A 21,723-nucleotide genomic window follows, 5' to 3' on the forward strand; every position below is an offset into this window, starting at 1 on the left:
TTTTGCTTTTAAACGTGTCCCTTTTGATGTGTGCAATGGCTATTGTGTATGAATTCATTCTATGTAGATCGTGTTATTGCGGACAAAATAGTCATAAACTAGCACTAAATTACATGTTGATTTTTTTTTCTACATATGCTGATGCATTTTATATTTAATAATTTATTGTGGAAGAATGTTGTGGTGTTTGCATTTTTTTTGTGTTTACAGTTCAACAAAAAAATAATTGGTGTGTGTGTGTGCTAGAATTGCTGTAGGCTTCATGTTAAATAATGCATGTCATCTATTCAGGACAGTTTTCATTTGAATACAACAACAAAAAACATGTGTTTTTTTGTGATTATTGTTAGATTTTCCTATGCAAGCGGTCATGATAAATACCCACTTTGAATGTGCGACCAGCGTTTCGTCCTCGACGTTCCTGCAATTTAAAGAAATGAAAGTCTTCTGCCACGCATGCATTGCCACCATGCCAAGTGTCAACCAAATGTTGCTTTTCTGGTCCCAAAAAAATGTGTGTTAGGGTGGCAAAAAAGACAGCGTGCAGCTTTAATTGTCACTATTTTGGCAGTAAGGTTGACAATTCTGATTTCAGTGAAGATGCTTTTTATTTAAAATTGTTATTTTTAAATTTCATATAGGATGATGGCTTTTTATTTCATGCATTTCATTTTCATGGGAGTTCAGAGTGGAAATGACTTGTTTTGCGTGTTGTACTTTCTTTTTTTTTAAACATGGCGTTTTTATGACTATTGTTTATGAATTTTAATGTATTCATACGTATAAATATATGTTTACGTTTCAATTTTTTTGACATAAACGCTTGCTTTGCTGGCAACAAGTTGAGGGGCCTGGAAAATAAAAGAAAATGGGCATATTTTACATGTAAAGTTCCGTCAATGTACATGTGTATATGTGTTCATGGTCTGTCCATTATGTGTATTTGATCCATTCTATGGGGCTCTTTTTTCATGTATGACCAAAAGGCTGTGTATTTTAAGTTATTATGTTAGGGGGTGGAAAAACGAATAAAAATAAAAAATGACCGTTGGGTTGTTTTCTTGAAGAGAAGCCATCTTGGTCCGCTTTAAACAGACGAAGATTTAAGAAGGGATCCCATTGGTTGAGTATCGGCCAATCATTTTTACAGTTATTCCACTCCGCAGGAAGAAACAAGGAAGTAGAAGAAGCCGATGGCACAATTCTAAGCGAATTGGTGACTTTATAAGCAAGTTTGGTTTAGTGAGTCAATTCTAGGCTCCACGACTGTAAAAACCTGCGTTTCCTGAGTTCAAAACAAATACACTCCACTATTATAGCATGTTAATAGAGATTTTGTTTGCAGAAAGGCAAGTTGGGTAACCAACTGGAGCAACAACAGTATTATAATTACGTGCATTATTTCTACATAAGTAAACATTAGAAATGAATACAACATTGACATATTTTTGCATGAATAATCTGCTTCTGAAAGGTGGGGCATAATTTGCAATATCAAATGTTTCCTTAACATTTGGGAGTCTCCGTTTTTGTTTTACTCTAATGTGTATTTGTAGTTGTTGTGATTCCCTAACGAAATATTGTCGCTAACAAGTAATTATAAAAAAAAATAAATCTACACTGGTGGCCGAACTGCAGGTACTGTAATGTACTTGCAGCAGAATATACCACTACGTATACACGGTTCATTCAACAGACAACAGTTAATGTCGTCTATCAAACCGCGATAAATAATAGCAACCCATTCAAATAAATTCAATGTTGTATTATCCATAATGGTTTACAGGGCGTCGAATGTGTCTATTAAAATAGTTCGTCTCTGTAACGATGACGCTAAGCACCCCTCGGAATCCATACAAATGGTTCCTTCCAAGGCGGTTGGTCATGTGACATTTTCCGTTTCGCCATTTTCCTCTTCTGCACCGGTCCTGCCGTTCGCTGAGCCCTGTAGTAACACCCGTCCGAAGCCGACAAGTGGCATCGAGTTAAACGCCAAGACAGCCTTCTCCCGTCGCTTCTTGGTCCCGTAGATATTGCAAGAATGTCATCCGAGGAGAGCCCCGAGTACTCGCCTTTCTTCGCTGTGATGGGAGCCTCTGCGGCCATGGTCTTCAGTGGTGACTATAGCTCCTGTTTCATTTTGACATTTCAGCTTCGTCAGTAGCTCGAGCCCCCAGAATCGACGACCCCAAATAAAAAAAAATCGGCCTTGGGTTTAGTTAAATGTGATCGAATTAAGTAAGAAATTATTACGGTTCGTCCACTCGCCGGCAATGCGTGTTTTGAGGCGGGTGAAGGGGGGGGGGGGTCGTTTTGCTACCACCGGCCTTCGTCGAACTAGCGGGCGACCGCTAAGTGTTGCTAGCTTGCTTGTCAGCGGATGAAACGACGCCTAATCAACCTGTTAATCGGTTGCTACTCCTCAATTTTTACTCTTTAAGTGACAAAGTCGTGTAATAGCATTTTGATCATCAGTTTAAAATAAAATCGCACGCATTCGCGTAGAGGCTGTTTGAGGCCTGCTATCAGTGAAGGAGAAAAACCATCCATCCATCCACTCATTCATTCATCAGGGCCTCTTGCTTGACATGCTTTGGGCGAGGAACATATGGCTCACCCACCTTGATTCCTCCAACTTTCTGGAAAGACGGACGACACTCCTTTATGTCCGTTTGCACGATTGGGCCCAAGGTTGAGAAAGTCATTGTCGTTAGGATATTACAGTGACACCTCGGTTTTCGGCCATCATCCGTTTCAGAAACCTGTTCGAAAACCGATTTGTTCAAAAACCGAAACAGCACTTTCCATTAAAATCAATGTACAAAATCTTAATCCGTTCAAAGTCTAGAAAACAACTTTTTAACTATTTCATCGCATAAACCGGATAAAAACTTAATAATAGAGCGGGTCATGTATAAAATTCTATAAAAACAAACTTTTATTTTAACCAATTTTCTTTCTGCCACGGGGCGTGTTGGCACCTATCCCAGCTGTCTTTGGGCAAACACAGGGCACACCAACTTTTCAAACCATCCTCTGCTTGCTTTAAAATCATACTATTCAGGAGATCTTTACCAAATATGTCAGCATGTTCGCAAAAGTAAAACAACAACAATATTAATGCGTCGGTCACAATGAGGAAGACGTGAAATCTAAGGAAGTGACATATCAGGAAGCAGAGGGTAGTCGAGTGATGCATTCAGATGCGCTCCGTTTGGTTGAGAACCAAATTTCGGTTGTATACCGGGGCATAAAAAATAGGACATTTTTGGTTGAAACCCGAATGGGGTGAGAACCGAGACGTTCAAAAACCGAGGTTTGACTGTACAGTAATTCTGCTTACTTAATAATACTTAATAAAAAAGATAATGACATTTTGGCTAATGAGGGTGTTAAAACCGCGGTTGGAAAAAAAGACAGCTGTTTTCTTCTACGTTGATCGAAACAGTGCCACTCTCTTTTCTAGTGGACAATCCTTGAATTGCACCTCATTAAAAATATCACTTCCATGTCGTTTTTGCTTTTTTTCCACTTTTAAATTTTCCTGCGGGCCTGATCAAACCTTCTTGGGGGCCTGTTCTGGCCCGCGGGCCGTATGTTTGACACCACTGGTATAAAGCATATATGATGTATATAAGCCAGTTTGGTTGAGACGTCTGAAAATGAACTTGGAATAGTTTAGACATAAGGAGACAAAAGATGGAAATGATTATTTCTGGTTCAGAACGAGACGACGTGGACCAAATTTTAGATAGCGATGTATATTGTGTGTCCCTTTTTTGTTACAGATGACTCATCCGTCATGCATTATACTTTAATAAAGATTGGAAGGAAGACATCGTTCTAAATTTAAGACCGGGAACTTAAAAAAAAAAAAAATAGGAACAGGTGATATGTGTCAATGTTCCTCAAAAAGCCTTAAGTTGGATTTCCCCGTCTTGCCGTGACGTAAACTGGAAATAACACCGGTCTCCACACATCCGTTTAAAGGCAATCATGCTGAAAAGAAACCTTAGAAAATAGTTAATTCCTAAATGATATGGGTATGGAGTTATATGAGCTTGAAATGAGGGTGGGTGTACAAAATACAATGCAATAATAATATAAAAAAATATTCCGAAGCACCTTACAAAATTTCAAAGCACCGTACAAAACTCTCAAGGACACTTGTGTGTGGGTGAGCAGCGGCAGCCATTCGCGCCAGCGTTCACTCTACCCGGAATTAACATGAAAGGTAGAGGAAAGAAAGAAGTAGAAAAACAAAATACAGGCGCTTGCTGGAAAGGCAGCCTCTCTCGCGGCGCCATCTTGAAGTTGAAAAACTAAATAACAAATATGACAACACAAAGACACATGGCTATTCATTCTTCAGCACTTGCGGTACCCTCTTTGTGACATGAAGTAGTTCTAGATGAAAGAGGAGAGGATCAAAGCGTCCTTTTCAGCAGTGGATCAGGGACGTCGTGGTGGAATGTGCACGTTGACTACAAGCTAAATGTTGAAAGCAAACACGAAGCAAGAGCATCCATTGACCAAAAGAGACTGCCTCACATCTCCTGTCCCACACAAATCCGCTTCAATTCCAGGCACAATACCATGCATATTGGTTCATATTGCCCTTTAACAACAACTGATGCTGGAACAAAGCGCGAACATTGGAAAAATAGGGAATTGCTGCCCCCTTGTGGAAGGGAAAAACATTGCCAGAGGTCTGACCAGCGCTTTTCGGCACCCCAGCAAGAAAAGCCAAAACCCAAACAAATTTGGGAATGGCGCTCGACGTCATATTTTCAATTCCCAAATAAATTTGTGAATGGGTTAATTATAATGGGAAATGGTTCGGTTTTACGAGTAAATAGGTTTTCAAACGGGTTTCTGGAACGGATTATGGTCGAAAAAGCCCAGGTTTGACTGTCATCACTTTTGACTGTGCAGATCATGTGAATGAGCTAACCGTTAGCCTCGTGTTTGTCATCCAGCTCTCGGCGCAGCGTATGGAACAGCAAAGAGCGGCACGGGCATCGCCGCCATGTCTGTGATGAGACCAGAACTCATCATGAAGTCCATCATTCCTGTGGTCATGGCGGGGATCATCGCCATCTACGGGCTGGTGGTGGCAGTGCTGATAGCAAACAACATCTCCGAGAGGGTCACTCTCTACAAGTACGAATCGCAATTCCTCTGCAGAATTGTTTTTATCATCATCATAATAATCATAATACATTTCAATTTTAATAAGAATAATACATTTCATTGCTCAACGCCTTTCAAAACTGTCACTGCACTTTACAGTCACAGGATAACATTTCCTGCTGGTGAGCAGCGGCAGCCACACGCGCCAGCATTCACTCAACCCGGGAGTAACTCGAATTGAAAGAAAGCTAGCTTGCTAGCCAATAGACAGCCAGCCAGATAGCTATATAGCTATTATACAGCTAGATAAATAGCTATATAGTTATTAGCTGACGAGCCATATAGCTATATAGCTATTAGATAGCTAGCCAGGCAGCTAGATAGCAAATAGAAATAGAAAAAAAAGAAAGCTAGCTAGCTAGCCAATAGACAGCCAGCTAGATAGCTATTAAATAATGTATACATAATAATAATGTATACATTTCATTTATATCGAGTGAACGCTGGCGCGTGTGGCTGCCGCTGCTCACCCACAAAAAAAAATGTATCCTGTGACTGTAAAGTGACCTTGAGAGTTTTGAAAGGCGCTGAGAAATATAATGTATTATTATTATTATTACTTGGCACAATATTTCTTACTAATGTCTACATAATCAAAAGTCAACAAAATAAATCAAGTCTGAATTGTTCATGCCGCGTTTGTGTTTGGTTCAACAGAAGCTTCCTCCATCTCGGCGCCGGTCTGAGCGTAGGCCTGAGCGGCCTGGCGGCCGGCTTCGCCATCGGCATCGTGGGCGACGCCGGCGTGAGAGGCACGGCCCAGCAGCCCCGTCTTTTCGTGGGCATGATCCTCATCTTGATTTTCGCCGAGGTGCTTGGTCTTTACGGCCTGATCGTGGCTCTTATCCTCTCGACAAAATAAGCTTCCACGCCGGCGCCATTTCATTCATTCCGCATCCAAGCAAGCGAGAACAAATCCATTTCCTTTTTTTTTTTTTTTTTCACTCACTTCCGTGACACCGAGAGAGCCTGACAGGATGGGATGGCGGCGAGTTGAGGCCTTGTTTTGCTTCTGGCAGTTTCTGTCATCAATAGTTGCGATCTGTCCAAATTGTCTCTTTGAAGCCATCCGGTTGTGTCAGGTTTGATGTACAGAAGGGCATGAAGATGTGTTTGGTTGTTGTGGGATGAGATGTGGACAGTCTGCCTGATGTCTTGTCTCATCTTATCCTGTCCAGTGGTCATCCCTTGTAAATGTAGTAATCGATATGTGCTGTGTTGACCCCGTGATCCGACCCCTGACCCCGCCTGACCTTCCATCATTTCCCCTTGTGTCACTCTCATCCGACGCTACGGCGGAATCAGTATTTTCTTTTCTTTTCATGTTCTTTTTGGGGGACCGATTTTTCATTATTATTTTTTTAAATTACAGCTGTCTTTTTTTTTTGTGTTGCTATTTATGGAACGCTACAAAGACTTAACGAAACTGTCTAAATGGAGTACTGTTGATGAAATTCCCTATATACATTTAAATATATATAAATTATCTGTATAGTTAGAGTAACTGCACCGTTGGTAATTGTTCGAAGTGCTTGAAATTTTCCTCTGGATGTCGTGTGATTTATTCGTGGAGGATGTCCACATGTTAATATGAAATTGGAAGTGTGCGTGATTCGAGTGCATCATGTTTGCAAAGTACGTTTGTGTTGACTATGGGATCTCGGAACACTATTCTTGTCAACCTGTAGTCTTGCTGTCTTGATTTTGTTTTGTTTTAAGGTCACTGTTCAACTGTGCTATAGTCAGATTTCCAAATAAAACTCATCCTCCTAATATTGGTCTCACTAATTTCTTTTCAAGCCTCAGATTCAATGATTTTTAGAACAAATTCATCCCCACATTATATGACGTAAAAGCTTGGCCAAAACAAACATGCGGATCAAACATCTAAAGATGGAGGACACTGATTTACTGTGGCGACTCCTTGAAGGGAAAAGCCGAATGAAAAGAAGTGTATTCGCTAACTAGCTATCGAGCTAGCTATCTTTTAGTTATATAGCTATCTAAGTGGCTGGCTATCTAGCTAGCTATCTGTTGGCTATATATTAGCTACCTACTAGCTGGCTAGCTAGCTTTCTATCTGTGTATTTTAGTGACGTTCAGTGTATTAGCTAGCTATTTAGGTGGCTAGCTATCTAGCGAGCGATCTGTTGGATATCTATTAGAAAAATACTAGCTGGCTGGCTAGCTTTCTATCTGTGTATTTTTGTGACATTCGGTGTATTAGCTAACAAACTAGCTATCTAGCGGGCTATCTATTAGCTATCTACTAGCTGTTTAGCTAGCTTTATATTTGCTTCCGGGTTGAGTGAACGCTGGCGCTGCTCACCCACAGAAAAACTGATCCTGTGACTGTCAAGTGACCTTGAGAGTTTTAAAAGGCGCTTATAAATGAAGTTTATTATTATTATTATTATTATTATTATTATTATTTGCTATCTATTTGGGTTGCCTCGCATGAAAACTCTTGACTTTAGGGCAGGATAAAGATTCATATCGAAACACTGTCAATACTTTACTATAATCACACTGATTTCTCCAAACAATACAATACAATGCAAATTGATTTATAGAACGCTTTAACAACCTAACATCGTTTACACTTCAACTAAATTCTATTGTTATAAATTATTACAATCCATTTAATATCGCTTTCTTATAAAACCAGTTTATGATGACATCGTTGCATGAAAACATGTAATCCATAAAAATAACGATCAACTCCATTTATGGAGATTTATATGATATCGTTTCCATCGAAAACTTCCGGAAAAGAGGAAGTCGCTGAATGGTGACTGAGCTCCATATCCGCTTGCATGTTATCGTTTACGATCGCACTGGACGAAAAGTGGGTCAAGCTAAATAAAAATAAAAAACAGAAAGCGTACAGTCACACATTCCTTCGTCTTCCCTGGATATTCGCTTTTGATGAAGATCGTCTGTTCCGTTTGCCGACAGGCAGGTAAGGTTGATGATGCTAAAATGCTAATAGCAACCAACCAAAGCTAGCTAGCTTGGAATGTTTCTGTGTTTTCATGCGTCCGACTCGCAATACGTTCGCCGCTAGTGAAGTCTGCGTCCCTCAAATTCAGCTAAAGTAACTGCACTTAAATGTCACGGTTTAACATTTTTTAACAATAACATCTAATGGAAACCGTTGCTAATAGGCAACTAGATGCTGACTCGGTTCGATGACTCCAAATCAGGCATCACATGTCAAATCATCATTGATGGGTCGACGATGTTGCGATCATCCAAAAGGTGAACATTTACATTAACCCTCCTGTGATTTTTGGGTCAAAATGACCCGAGACTGTGTTAAAAAAAACAAAAAACATCTGTAGTGGTTTGAAATTTTTGACTTCCTACATTTAGGGATGTGACAAAACGTTTCAATAATAATTCATCACACATTTTCTAATACCATATTAAAGTGCATTTAAATAGCTTTCAAATGATGTATAGACTATTGATCTATGACAAATAAAGAAATAATGGATTTTTTAATTTTGGAAATATGAGGGGATTTTCTGCCTGTAATTACACAGTGAAAACAATGAAGATATGTGACCGAGTTCTTTATTACAGTTTAAGCTATTATAATTTTCTTAATTTTTGGCAGATCCTAACGAGTAAGGTACCATTGGAAAGCTTTTGAAATTCTAAACAAGAACAGAAAACACAAGAAAAAATTCAAAATATAAATTATCAAATATCAACGATCCAATGCAGGCAGATTTTCGTCACAAATCCAAAATGGCTGTCACTGAATACTAGGAAAGAAAATTGCGAGTTCTAGAAATATAGATGCTAATGCTTCTTTTTGCTTGAAACTTGGCAGTTATGGAGAAAAATATATATTCTACCACTTCTATGAGTTATAAAAATACAACTTACTCACCTTTATAAACTGTAGTGTTAGCAAAAACAGCGTAAACTGCAATACATTTTTTCCCCATTTCTCGTTGTCGTATTCGGAAATTTCAAGAACCAACATGGAGGGAAACGTGTAATAGTCCATCATAAGATGCATAGCTTGGAAAATCCCACGAAAAATGATTATGTACTTCACAAAAATGCAATAATATATGACTGTGAGTACAGACACGTACGTCCAGTCTACAAATACAAGCTTTGTTTCATTCCACTTGTTTCACCATTAAACAAAAAGATAATTTGCGCTCTTAGGGCAGTTGGACAGATGTTGCGTGACACCATCGCATCTCGATTCAACGTGGCCGCCGAGTGAGAATCGAGATCCTCGTCGCTGCCATGTCCAGGCGAGGCAGGGACACCCGCGCTTGGCAACACGTTTGGGGCGGAATACGTCGAGATGCTGATGCGAGAGCGCTTGTCTTAGCGTCGGAAAGTGACGGATGGAGCTATGAGCGCCTGGAGGTTAGCGCTCGTCTGTCATTGAAATCCCCCAAACACATTTCTGATCTCTCACTTCCTGCAACGCTTCCCCTTCGCTCTCAATCAAGTACAGCGATTCGGATTCGGAGGCCGATTACACGACGGCGATGGTCCCTCCGGTTCCCAGCGCTGTGCCCGTGACCGGAGAGTCTTACTGTGGCTGCGATTACCAGGTGGAGACCATCCATCACCGGCAAGGTTTTTACCAAGTCAAAGACTGTCATTGTGGAGAAGATGATCAAGGTTAGATATACTGTCAAATACCATGCGTTTGGATGAGCCGTTATTCGTCTCGCCGTGGAGACATTGACATTTCGCAGCACAAAAGTGATGGAAGGAAGAGAAAAGGAAAGGAAGAAGTAGAAAAACAACATTCAGGCGTTGCCGCAAAGGCAGCCACTCTCGCGGCTCTAAAAAAACAACAAAAAAAGGAACGAACAAATAATGAATAACTCAAATAGATAGAAAGCTAGCTAGATATATAGCTAATAGACAGCAAATGGATAGATAGATAGATAGATAGATAGATAGATAGATAGATAGATAGATAGATAGATAGATAGATAGATAGATAGATAGATAGATAGATAGATAGATAGATAGATAGATAGATAGAAAATATTTTATGTGTTTCAACACGTGAAAGACACCGATTGGTTATTGATGAAAGAAGATCAAAGTGTCCTTTTCAACAGTGGATCAGGGACGTCACGGTGAAATGTGCATCTCTGCTACAAGCTAAATGCTGAAAAGCAAACACGAAGCTGTAGCATCCATTGACCAAAAGAGATTGTCTCACATCTCCTGTCCCACGTAAATCCGCTTCAATTCCAAGCCGCGACCGTTCCACATATGCTGCCCATTATACTCACACAAAAAAAGCACAATTATTGTTGTCGTATCCCAGCGCTGTTTTTAAAATCTTGTCTCTTTTGATAGATTTTGATTGGGTTTGGGACACCGGCAGCCGATCGACAGCAACATTACTGAGTTGCGACAATCGCGAAGTCAACTTTCACTCCGAGTACAGCTGCGGCACGGCCGCCATCCGCGGTTCCAAGGAGATGGCGGATGGGCAACACTTTTGGGAAATCAAGATGACGTCTCCCGTTTACGGAACAGATATGGTATGCACACTCCCTGCAAAAATACAGACCGCTTTTGTTGTTATCGGTGGCGGACCGTAGATTTCATCGCTAAGGCCTTCAGTAGTGCTATGTCTGAATCAATCCGGACTGAAAAAACGGTGGCGTGATTTACGTTAGCCAGGAAATAACTGACCGATCTTTCTTAATGTCCATTATATTCTTGAGAAGTCCGTCTTGAAAATGTCTTTCACAGTAAATCCGCAAACAAATCCATTTCTTCTCCTCCTTCAGCCATTGTGGGTTGACAAAACTGCGTATTTAATAGTGACAATCAGTGTATTAGCTAACTAACTAGCTAGCTGGCTAGCTATATAGGTGGCTACCTATCTAGCTGGCTCGCTAGCGTTCTATCTATTTACTTCCGGGTTGAGTGAACGCTGGCGCGTGTGGCTGCCGCTGCTCACCCTCAGAAAAACTTAGCCTGTGACTGTAAAGTGACCTTGAGAGTTTTGAAAGACACCTGTAAATTAAATGTATTATTATTATTATTATTATTATTATTATTATAAACACAACAATATATTGTTGTGTGGCTGAAATGATGGCTGAAATGTGATTGGTTCAATGCTTAAATACGAAAACACACGTCTGGAAGCAGCACAAAAAAAACAATGAAAGGAAGCTGAAATACAATTATTTAATAAGAATTTCTGGACAAAATAGAATTCAGCCATTGTGGGTTGACAAAACTGTGATTAAATCATCACAACAATATATTTGCTTATGCAGCTTGCTACCGATACAGTGTGCTAGCTCTGGCCAGTATGCACTTGTCACTCGCGGCTTGTAATCACAGCAGTTTTCGCAAACTATGATTGGATAGTCACTTGCCAATCATAGTTACTAAGAATTCATGGACAAAATATCATTCACATCAGTCCCGTAATTCTGATATTTTTAGGCCAGCAGAGAAGGCTTTGCAGGCCACTGGTTGTTATGAAGCAGAAGTAGATTTTTTTTTTTCCCCCGTTCTCTGAATTTTGCTCAGATGGTTGGAATCGGTACTTGTGATGTCAACCTGGACAGATACCGACATTCGTTCTGCAGCCTGTTGGGAAAAGACGTGGACAGCTGGGGACTGTCTTACACAGGTACAAACATGTGGAGGAAGTACCTTTTTTTTTGTTTTTTAGACATCAATATGCATGCCATCGGTGAAATAGACATCTGACATTGTGGTCTTTCGGAGCAGGCTTGTTGCATCATAAAGGAGACAAGATGAACTTTTCCTCTCGGTTCGGCCAAGGTTCCATCATTGGGGTTCATCTGGACACGTGGCATGGCACGCTGACGTTCTTCAAGAATCGCAAGTGCATCGGTATGTGGAAGAAGAAGAAAAAGTGGAATTGTAAAGTACAGTGATACCTTAGCTTACGAACTTAATTGGTTCCTAGACAGAGTGTGTAAGGCGAAAAGTGTGTATCCTAAAAAATAATTTCCCATGAGAAACCATTAAAATGAGAATAATCCGTTCCCAGTTCCCCATAAAACATAATTTTCTTTTAGGAGCTCCGTGTGTATCCTGAAAAATAGTTTGTATGCCAAGGTAAAATTTTCATAAATTTAAATCATGTTAAAAAAAGAGAGATAGATAGATAGATAGATAGATAGATAGATAGATAGATAGATAGATAGATAGATAGATATTTTTTAACATGATTTTAACATTTTTTTTTGTTTTGTGGGTATATTGCAGAATTTTTATTGTCCTTTTTAACATGATTTTTTGTTTTGTGGGTATATTTTAATTCTCCCTTTTAACATGATTTTTTGTGATTAAATTGTAACATTTTTGTTCTCCCTTTTAACATGATTTTTTGTTTTGTGGGTATATTCAAATGGTATATAGTATATATTATTGTGATTATGACCTTGATTTTGAAAGGCGCTTAGAAATCTTATGTATTATTATTATAATATTTATTATTTTGACTTACGACCGTTTGGTCGGAACAGAATTCGGTCGTAAGTCAGATGTTACCTGTATATATTATATTTGGGAAACTTTTTTTCATTTATTGAAGGTGCGCCTTATACTCTCTCCGGTGCGCCTTATACACCGGAAAATACAGTAGTCTATGTCTTATATACGTAGACAAAATGTCTGCCGACATTCCACGCCCGCTAACTCACGTCTCTCTTGCCCCAGCAGGTGTCGCCACCACGGATCTCCAGAACAAAAAGTTTTACCCGATGGCCTGCTCCACGGCAGCCAAAAGCAGCATGAAGGTGATCCGATCCTGTTCGGCGCCCACTTCGCTTTTGTACCTGTGCTGCGTTCGCCTTCGCCAGCTGCTGCCAGACTGTCCGGACACTCTGGAGGTTCTGCCCCTGCCGCCGGGTCTTCGCCACCTGTTGCGCAACAAACTGGGTTGGCTGCTCAATCTCCAAAGCGCCGAATCTTCCCCGCCCTCGGCCGGATCGTCGTCCTGGGAGAGCGACTCGGAAGGCTGCGCGTCCGATCCGGAGGCCTGCCAGCGGAAGAGGTGCCGCTGGACTTGAGGTTGCTGTTACTGCAAATCCGAAATACATATTCCTCTCCAAACTTCCCCTTTGGGCGTGTCGATCGGACATAGGCGTCTTGTCGTCTTGATTCCCATTCCCTCACATGCTACGACTACAAAACAGGACCACGTCAACTGTAGATCTCTTGCCGTTTATGAACGGGAATATTGAAGTCTCAAACGTGGCAAAAGTTTGGGTGTTATTCTGCAAACGTGGGTTGCTTGAAGTGAGCCATGTACCGTAGCGCATATTCTTAGTGGCCATGTATGCAATTAGAACATATTCTTAAAGGACAACCGACGCCTCCAGACAAGTTGTGTCCGTAATTAGTAAAATCACTTCAAATGACTTCTACTGAGCGTATTTTATAAAGATTCCACCGCATATAGCTATATTTTACCTTTTAAGACCCGCACTGAATATTCAGGAAGTCTTGTTTTCCAGTTGGTGACGAGTGCGTACGTGACGTCACTGAAGGAACGCCCCTGACCGACAAAGAGACACACAATGCATTTTGGGTACTTTGTTTGGTCTGAAAACTTTGTGTTGATGGCGAAACTAGAAGGAAAACACATAAATAACGCGATGGTGAATAGTTGTGTGTTGCACCAAGACTACTATTTGATACTAGTTGACACAAATCAGCCCATTTCTAACGGAGCTTGGGCGCCATCTCGTGCATTTTCGGGGATGCTACATTGGAGTCCAGAAGGCTTGAATTGATACGGAAGGACTTCTTTAATCGATTGCAAATATTTATGCTTTCCTCTTCAGAACTATTTGAATCATATTCATAACTGGATGAGTAACAAGAAAGCATCTTCTCCCAATCTGAAGCCATTGTTTTGATTCTCGAGCAAGGCAAGACGTCCTGGCGTGACGTCACGAACTGGGGGCGGGACTTTCTGAATCTGCCCGTTCCGAGCTCATTTTGTGGCAGTTTTGGGACACTTTAAGTAATTTTTATTGGTGTTTTTCATTTGACTAAAAATATCAGCCTGCGTGTTTTGGGTATTTTAGATGCTATAAAACGTTTTTCTGATGAACAAAAAAATGGTGTTGGTTGTCCTTTAAACTAAAATACAATCACTTCATTCTAAATAATCATCCATTTTGCCCCCTGCAATTTATTTGCGAGAATCGACTTTGGGCTGCACTTCATGAAAATGTTCCAAAATAAGGAGCAACGCGGCGGTTTTAAGTGTTACATTGAACTACATTTGTTTACTGCGACAGCTATTTTCAGTGTTAGCAAAGCGTCACTTTTCTCATGTCTGTCGTTGCTTTTATGTTCGTGGTCTTTTTATGCTATTTGTCTTTTATTAACGCGCCTGTGCACTTACTTTGTGTCATTTGATTAAAAAAATGAAGAAAATTACTATTTTCACCTTAATATTAACCGATTATTTTAAGGCCTTTTTGCTTGCTTTTTTTCAGTAAAAAATGTTTTCAGATGGAATTAAAGTGAATGCTGAATATGCAACATGTTTTTAATGTGTTTTAGAGTTTTACTTGTGTTCTAAGGCTCCATATTGCAACCGTCCACCGTGTTCGATGTAAATAATGCAATGCACCATGGGTAAATGAATATTCGATTAGCCCTTTCGGCAGTTTCCGGCGAATCACGAAAAAGACCGAAATATCTATCGTTCAAATTCTCTCTTTCGGAGTTTACATTTTAACATTGAACTGCTGAATGACGTTTAATTTCGACGATACTTTTGTGGTAAACGAAAATAATGGCAATACCACAAGTATCCGAAGAGGGCAGCAACGTACTGTATTACACTTGTCAGCTGCACCAGAAGTGTCGGAACGACTGTTCGCAATTGATTCGCACGGATCATTTTATTGACGGACCAACACGGCGGAGGTCAATTGTAAATTTATCTTCTATCTAAACCTTCAGGTAATGTGGTTTAGGCCTTTATACTTGACTAAAAAATATTTATAACCAACCAACCAACGACTTAAGATGGGCATTGCTGTTATTTTTTTGACACAACGAGCAATATACTTGTGCAAGTAACAGCTTCGACTGCTGTCAGGCATCTCCTCCACAGGTCCTCGCTCAAGGAGTCATGGTGAAGAAAAAGCGTCTTCGTCTCATCGCAGAGATGGCTCGCAAGATCCGGGCCTACCGGGAATTGAAGAACCGACCGCGGGACTCGCAGAAGTACGCCCTCGATTACGAGACCATGAAGCGACCTTTCACCGGGAAGAGGCTGCCCGTGCTGGCCTGGACGGATGTCCGCCGAGAGAGTCGCCTTTTCTCTCTGCTGGCCGGTATGCGGATGTTCGGTGTGGGACGCATGTTTACTCGCAAGTCGTGGCTGGAGGACCACACGGAGCCCAGTTACTGGCAGATCACCAAAGTCAAGGTGGACTACACGGCTGAGGTAAGAACAGTCTTGTGTGCATTGCCAGTGATGAAGTGCTGACTCCTAGTTACACACTCAATACTATTATTTATTCAAATCCATTTTTTTTAATGCAGGATATGGATCATGGAAAAGCCTGGGGCATCCTCACATTCAAAGGTAAGCAAGCAAGCAAGCAAGCAATCAGTCTTTTAAATTCAAAGTATACCCACAAAACAATTGTCCATAACCTCAAAAATACATAGCAGATCGGATCAATGGATCAATTAATCAGTTCTTGGTTATTTTTTGTAACTGGGAAAAAAATATCTGTTGTAGACTGAATTTTGTTTTGTTCTAGCGTAAAAAAAAGTCAAATATTCTACCAGTAATTCTTTTTGTTGTCTGTCTTAAAGGACAAAATAACTTATTATTATTATTATTATTATTATTATTATTATTATTATTATTATTATTGTTATTATTATTATTATTATTATTATTATTATTATTATTATTATTATTATCCTGCCAAATTAGCATCAGCCTAAAAATAAATAATAATAATAATAATAATAATAGTAATACATTTTATTTTAAGCGCCTTTCAAAGCTCTCAAGGACACTTTACAGTCACAGACAAGCATAGGTACTATAATAAATAAAATACAATCACAAATAGAATACAATAACTAAAATACAATTATAAATAGAAACTATTATTATTATTATTAGAATATAATTATATTAGTTGTATATTTTATACATATAATAATACTAATAATAAAAATTGTAATTATTATTATTATTAACTGTATTATTTATATTATTTATTTTTAGGCCGATGCTAATTTGGCAATATTAATAATAAAAAAATACTAATAATGAAATGTATTATTATTACTATTTATTTTTAGACTGGTGGTAATTTGGCAGGAATAAAAATCCGATACAGATTAATGTGACAATTATTTTGACCAAACATATAAATGTGGCAGGTAAAAAGGAAGAAGAGGTCAAAGAAATGGACAAAGTGATGTACCACGACTGGCGCATTGTTCCCAAGCATCTCGAGCAACAATTCAAAGACTTTGTGCCCCTTCCTGAACCGCCTGTGCGATATGTCCCTTATCCTCCGCTGTTACGTGCCATGAAGCTGGCGCAACACAAGCAAGAAGAAGGCACCATCGTGACAGAGGAACCTCTTCTGCCTTTAGAAAGGAAAGTTGTGCTCAGCAAAGACTATTTCCGGAGTCAAGACCAGGGGAAGAAGGTGAGACAGGAGACGGCTGTGTGATGTCCACAATTGTGAAACGTGACCACAAGAACCATGTGATGCTTCCACCACTTGGACAGGATCGGTTTCAGGTGTCGAAATTACTTGTTAAATATGTCATTAAAATTTTATGTACTCTATATTGCTTTTGTTTTTGTTTTTTTTAATTTTAATTTAATTATCCAAGTGAATATTTAATACAATGTGTATGGTGCAACTAGGACTCTAAGGCAGTGTTTTAAAAATAATACATTTTATCTTAAGCACCTTTGAAAGCTATCAAGGACACTTTACAGTCACAGACAAGCATAGATAATAGAATAAATACAATACAATTACAAATAGAAACAAGAGAAAGAGCTACACAGAAAATACAATTTTAAATAGGTGGGTTTTGAGATGGGATTTCAACCTTTTTTGAGCCAGGGCACGTTTTTTGTACATTGGAATACTTTTGCGGCACACCATTAATCAAAAATGACACTCTGAAAAGTATATACAATATAATTTCTCAATTTATTTATACTTTGTCATTGTGAAACATGGGCCTAATCTTGTATCGAGCAAGACTTTAGGAGGAACAATGCTATCAGCTACGTGTTGCCACACGGACTATTCAATTACACTTCCCGCCCCCGTCTTTAATGACACCGTCAACGTTTAAAATCAGGTAATTGTATTTTGGTTCTAGAAAGTTCACTACTGTTGATTAAAATGACGCAATATTTTTTTTGTTTTGATGGATTTGGTGTCGTGCTTATAATAATATTATTCGTTACTGTACGTATTTGTTTTGGTGCTTTAGTTACAAACCGGAACTTTAGGTGGCGGTATCGGGTTTATCATTGGCTATGGAAATGTCACGTGATACGCGCGAAGAAGAGGGCAGCCTCCACAGCCTGCATAATACGGTTAGTTTGGTTTGTAAACTATTCCTCAAATACAATGACAGATTCAGTTTTCTCATATTCGGTAAATTGTGTACATTTGTGGTTCCATTCCCGGAAAAAAAATGATCATGCCTTTTCTTCTTAGGAAACGAAGGCTAGCTCGTTAGCTAGCTCGCAACCGGGAGCGTTCTCCTCAGCTATTGCAATACAACTACATGTATATCCATATTATTATTATTATTATAAAACGCAGTGAATATGCTGTGATTGAAAGTCTAAGTAAAGCTGCAATGTAATGGCCAATATTATCACGAGAAACGATTTTCAAATAATCCATTTTTTACCGAACTAAATTTTAATCAACAGTAGCTTTTCAACGTTCTAATATCGGTTGATGGAATGAAGATTTCCCCAGTATAAATTTGAGTAAAAACTATGAACCTGTGCTTCTCAGAAAATGGACATCCGGTTCACTCGAGGGAAATCCACAATCTTGGAGCGCCCCTTGACGAGACCCAAGACTGAAGTCAGCATCAGCGCCTTCGCGTTACTCTTCTCGGAAATGGTTCAGTACTGCCAAAGTCGAGTGTACTCCGTTTCGGAACTCCAGACACGTCTGGCTGACATGGGCCAGAGTGTTGGAGCTGGCATGCTGGATGTGCTGGTGCTGAGGGAGAAGAATGGCAAGAGAGAAACAAAAGTGCTCAACATGTTACTCTTCATCAAGGTTTGATTTCCGACTTTTTCAGGCCAAAATGACCAGATAAAACGAAATATGTATTCTCGCTTTTTCGCTGTTCATTTCCAGTTTTGGTTTGTTTTGGCGGAAAGCGCAATTTTGATTGGATGATCTTGACTTAGGTGCCCTTGATGTCGAAACAGGGACACGCCCCCGTTTGAATAAGCGAATGAGTAAAAAAAAAAACAGTTTACATGGACGGAAGGATTCGCCTTTGTGGAGCGAACAGGTTCTAATTCGATAGATTCTAATTTACAATGAAGCAATCCCATCGATGTAACAGGCGAATGTCAGTGACACTACGACGAGCTCCATGCTAACGTTAGCATCAATATACTTCTTTGAGAGGCAGCAGAAAGGGAGCGTGCAAGCTAATGAACAGTGCGCAGGCTAGCTAGAAGTAACTTTGCGTATGTACGTGGATAGTTGACTTTCATTTCGATAGTTTGGCTGGATTTTTACCAATTATGAGGAATAGAAAACTGTTCATATTAAAGGACAACCGACGCCATATTTGTTTCCATCAGAAAAACGTCATAGTATTTAAAATACCTAAACACGCAGGCTGATATTTTTAGTCAAATGCAAAACACCAATAAAAATGACTTAGTGTCCCAAAACTGCCACAAAATGAGCTCGGATTGGGCAGATTTAGGAAAGTCCCGCCCCCTTGTTCGTGACGTCACACCAGGATACTCCTTCACAAACTGCCTTGCTCCAGAATCAAAACAATGGCTTCACAGAGTTTCAGATTCAGAATAGATGCTTTCTTGTTACTCATCCAGTTGTGAATAGGATTCAAATAGTTCTGAAGAGGAAAGCATAAATGTTTGCAATCGATTAAAGAAGTCCTCCCGTATCATTTGGAGCGTGTTGTTTTGGGACATTTTCAGTCATTGTTATTGGTGTTTTTCATTTGACTAAAAATATCAGCCTGCGTGTTTTGGGTATTTTAGATGCTATAAAACATTTTTCTTCTGTCAGTTAGGTAACAAAAAAATGGTGTCGGTTGTCCTTTAACAAGTCCTAAACGTATGCGACGTGCTGCAAAAGGATGGAAAGCGACCAAACCAAAAATCTGAATGATGTTTTGAATTGATCCTCTCTTGTCATTGTAGGTGAACGTATGGAAATCTTTATTTGGGAAAGAGGCCGACAAACTGGAGCAAGCCAACGATGACGACAAGACTTACTATATTATCGAAAAAGAGCCCCTCATCAATGCTTACATCTCCGTCCCCAAAGAGAACAGCAGCTTAAACTGCGCCGCCTTCACTGCTGGCATCGTGGAGGCCATCCTCACACACGGCGGATTCCCCGCCAAGGTCACTGCCCACTGGCACAAGGGCACCACGCTCATGATCAAGTTTAACGAGTCGGTTATCGTCCGCGACAAGGCTTTAGATGGCAGATAAGGACAGCGGGAGAACGCAAAGATTAATTTCTGTTTTATTTTCTTAAGGCACAAAGAGACCGTCGCCTTTTTCCCATCGGCCATCTTAGGTGACATTTTCCCAGCTCGACGAAGCGGACGAGACTTTTTGTTTCAGAGGCGTAACTAAGGCTGAACAATACTCGCTATCCATCCATCAGAGCTTCAAGTTTGATGCCGACAACTTATTGTGTACATTTTTTTCATTGGAAGCACCTGCTTTTGTCACACTCATATATCCAATATAATAATAATACATTTCGTTTGTAAGCGCCTTTCAAAACTCTTGAGGTCAAAATCTTAGTAAAAAGACTAAAAGAAGCTATCTTCATAAATCTGCAAAACCCTTCACTAAATCGCCATGGTGGGGTGAGGTTCAATTTGGATCGTTCGTACAACAGACTTCTTAGGCAACATAGGTTTAGTTATGCTCATGAGGTAATACCAGAGCAAATGGGGCAATCAGGCCAGTGGTAGACCCCATACTCAAGCAGGAAAATAGAAGCAATTATTCAGGACAATAGAGGTAATCAGTGTAGCCGCAGGGAGTACTCCTCTGCTCCCCCCAACCTGAGAGCAGGGACCAATCATAGCAGAGGCTGGCACCGCCACGTCTGGACAGTAAGGATATATATAGGGCCAAACTACCAGCAAAAAAAAATAATTTTAGTTTGCTGACGAAGCCTCTTGGATAAGAAGCGAAACGTCCGACACCTTGAAAGAAGTACAGATGACGGCTGAAGAAACCTTCTCATCGATGGACCACTCCTGGACCACTGAGAGCTTACACAGATGAAATAATAATAATAATAATAACAATAATAATAATAATAATACAGTAAAGTCTCGTTATATCGATATTCTCGGGAGTCGGAAAAAATATCGATATAACCGATCCTGCGGCATGTAAATTTTCTCCTTGCGTTCATAGAAATAGTATCGTAATAAGCAGTACTATCGATATAACGACACTTTACTGTAATACATTTATAAGCGCCTTTCAAAACTCTCAAGGACACTTAAATGCAATGGAATAACTCAAATAAATAAAACGCTAGCTAGCTATCAGATATCTATTGGCTAGCTAGTTCGCTGGCTATCTATTAGCTATCTATTGGCTAGCTAACTGTCTATCTATCCAGCTAGCTAGCTATCTATTAGCCGGATGGCCGGTTAGCTGGCTATAAGCTATCTATTAACTAGCTAGCTGGTTATCTATTAGCTATCTGATAGCTAGCTAGCTAGCTTTTTATTTATACGAGTTATTCCGGGTTGAGTGAATGATGGCGCATGTGGCTGCCGCTGCTCATCCAGTGACTTGAGAGTTTTGAAAGGCGCTTACAAATGAAATGTATTATTATTATAGAGTGTTTTATCCCCTCCGCATATGACATATAGATAAATCATTGAATTCATCAATTTTGAAGTCAAAAATAATGACTGTTATTGTTGTTTACGTACGACAATTTGAAATTGGCGTTCGGACTTTTGCTAGTTTCATGGAGTTTCACAAGTTTGATTTGCCTTTGCGGGCCGAATAAAATGATGTGGCGGGCCAGATTTGGCCCCCGGGCCTTGACTTTGACACCTGTGTTATATTGCATATGTGCGAGGTATTTTATTGAAGCAGCTTATTTAGTGTACTGTAACTTCATGAAGGCCCGGTCCAACCGACTATGGCGCTTGCAAATAAATACAATATTCCTGCTTAAATGTCAAATGAGAGCAACGCAGGTCACGTCTCTTTACTCTTTACACAAAAAT

The 21,723-nt window shown here is 39.8% G+C and overlaps 4 protein-coding genes across 7 annotated transcripts; all 4 read left to right on the forward strand.

The window, feature by feature from the left end:
* The first annotated feature begins 1,901 nt into the window (after positions 1-1,901).
* Positions 1,902-6,966, forward strand: atp6v0ca (ATPase H+ transporting V0 subunit ca). Its single transcript, XM_089019119.1, has 3 exons — positions 1,902-2,117; positions 4,980-5,163; positions 5,851-6,966. The coding sequence occupies exons 1-3, from the start codon at positions 2,042-2,044 to the stop codon at positions 6,053-6,055; spliced, it is 465 nt and encodes a 154-aa protein (XP_088875245.1). The 5' UTR covers positions 1,902-2,041; the 3' UTR covers positions 6,056-6,966.
* A 1,015-nt stretch (positions 6,967-7,981) lies between these two features.
* Positions 7,982-14,765, forward strand: spsb3a (splA/ryanodine receptor domain and SOCS box containing 3a). Of its 4 annotated transcripts, XM_089019186.1 has the most exons (8): positions 7,982-8,155; positions 8,361-8,454; positions 9,382-9,591; positions 9,678-9,852; positions 10,549-10,736; positions 11,746-11,848; positions 11,950-12,075; positions 12,907-14,764. In XM_089019186.1, the coding sequence occupies exons 3-8, from the start codon at positions 9,466-9,468 to the stop codon at positions 13,257-13,259; spliced, it is 1,071 nt and encodes a 356-aa protein (XP_088875312.1). In that variant the 5' UTR covers positions 7,982-8,155; positions 8,361-8,454; positions 9,382-9,465; the 3' UTR covers positions 13,260-14,764. The 4 variants fall into 4 exon arrangements, with proteins under 4 accessions (XP_088875312.1, XP_088875310.1, XP_088875313.1 ...); XM_089019184.1 differs by lacking the exon at positions 8,361-8,454; XM_089019187.1 differs by lacking the exon at positions 8,361-8,454 and having other exon boundaries at positions 12,910-14,764.
* A 578-nt stretch (positions 14,766-15,343) lies between these two features.
* On the forward strand, positions 15,344-17,038 carry mrps34 (mitochondrial ribosomal protein S34). Its single transcript, XM_089019189.1, has 3 exons — positions 15,344-15,661; positions 15,760-15,802; positions 16,621-17,038. Exons 1-3 carry the CDS (start codon positions 15,344-15,346, stop codon positions 16,917-16,919), a joined length of 660 nt encoding a protein of 219 aa, XP_088875315.1. The 3' UTR covers positions 16,920-17,038.
* A 705-nt stretch (positions 17,039-17,743) lies between these two features.
* trappc5 (trafficking protein particle complex subunit 5) lies at positions 17,744-21,684 on the forward strand. The gene is made up of 3 exons (XM_089019634.1): positions 17,744-17,809; positions 18,243-18,515; positions 19,646-21,684. The coding sequence occupies exons 1-3, from the start codon at positions 17,750-17,752 to the stop codon at positions 19,940-19,942; spliced, it is 630 nt and encodes a 209-aa protein (XP_088875760.1). The 5' UTR covers positions 17,744-17,749; the 3' UTR covers positions 19,943-21,684.
* Positions 21,685-21,723: the final 39 nt, after the last annotated feature.

This window comes from Hippocampus bargibanti, linkage group LG17 (genome assembly GCF_051943395.1).
Source record: "Hippocampus bargibanti isolate YZ-2025 linkage group LG17, ASM5194339v1, whole genome shotgun sequence".
NCBI classification, from domain to species: domain Eukaryota; kingdom Metazoa; phylum Chordata; class Actinopteri; order Syngnathiformes; family Syngnathidae; genus Hippocampus; species Hippocampus bargibanti.

Excerpts from the sequence above, each read along its gene's own strand:
- trappc5 (XM_089019634.1), top strand. The coding sequence starts at position 17,750 with ATGGAAATGTCACGTGATACGCGCGAAGAAGAGGGCAGCCTCCACAGC. Across the intron at positions 17,810-18,242 it reads TCCACAGCCTGCATAATACG|AAAATGGACATCCGGTTCAC; the intron begins GTTAGTTTGGTT and ends TGTGCTTCTCAG. Across the intron at positions 18,516-19,645 it reads ACATGTTACTCTTCATCAAG|GTGAACGTATGGAAATCTTT; the intron begins GTTTGATTTCCG and ends TTGTCATTGTAG.
- atp6v0ca (XM_089019119.1), top strand. The coding sequence starts at position 2,042 with ATGTCATCCGAGGAGAGCCCCGAGTACTCGCCTTTCTTCGCTGTGATG. Across the intron at positions 2,118-4,979 it reads TGCGGCCATGGTCTTCAGTG|CTCTCGGCGCAGCGTATGGA; the intron begins GTGACTATAGCT and ends TTTGTCATCCAG. Across the intron at positions 5,164-5,850 it reads GAGAGGGTCACTCTCTACAA|AAGCTTCCTCCATCTCGGCG; the intron begins GTACGAATCGCA and ends TTGGTTCAACAG.
- mrps34 (XM_089019189.1), top strand. The coding sequence starts at position 15,344 with ATGGTGAAGAAAAAGCGTCTTCGTCTCATCGCAGAGATGGCTCGCAAG. Across the intron at positions 15,662-15,759 it reads AGGTGGACTACACGGCTGAG|GATATGGATCATGGAAAAGC; the intron begins GTAAGAACAGTC and ends TTTTTAATGCAG. Across the intron at positions 15,803-16,620 it reads GGGCATCCTCACATTCAAAG|GTAAAAAGGAAGAAGAGGTC; the intron begins GTAAGCAAGCAA and ends TAAATGTGGCAG.
- spsb3a (XM_089019186.1), top strand. The coding sequence starts at position 9,466 with ATGTCCAGGCGAGGCAGGGACACCCGCGCTTGGCAACACGTTTGGGGC. Across the intron at positions 9,853-10,548 it reads TTGTGGAGAAGATGATCAAG|ATTTTGATTGGGTTTGGGAC; the intron begins GTTAGATATACT and ends CTCTTTTGATAG. Across the intron at positions 10,737-11,745 it reads CCGTTTACGGAACAGATATG|ATGGTTGGAATCGGTACTTG; the intron begins GTATGCACACTC and ends AATTTTGCTCAG.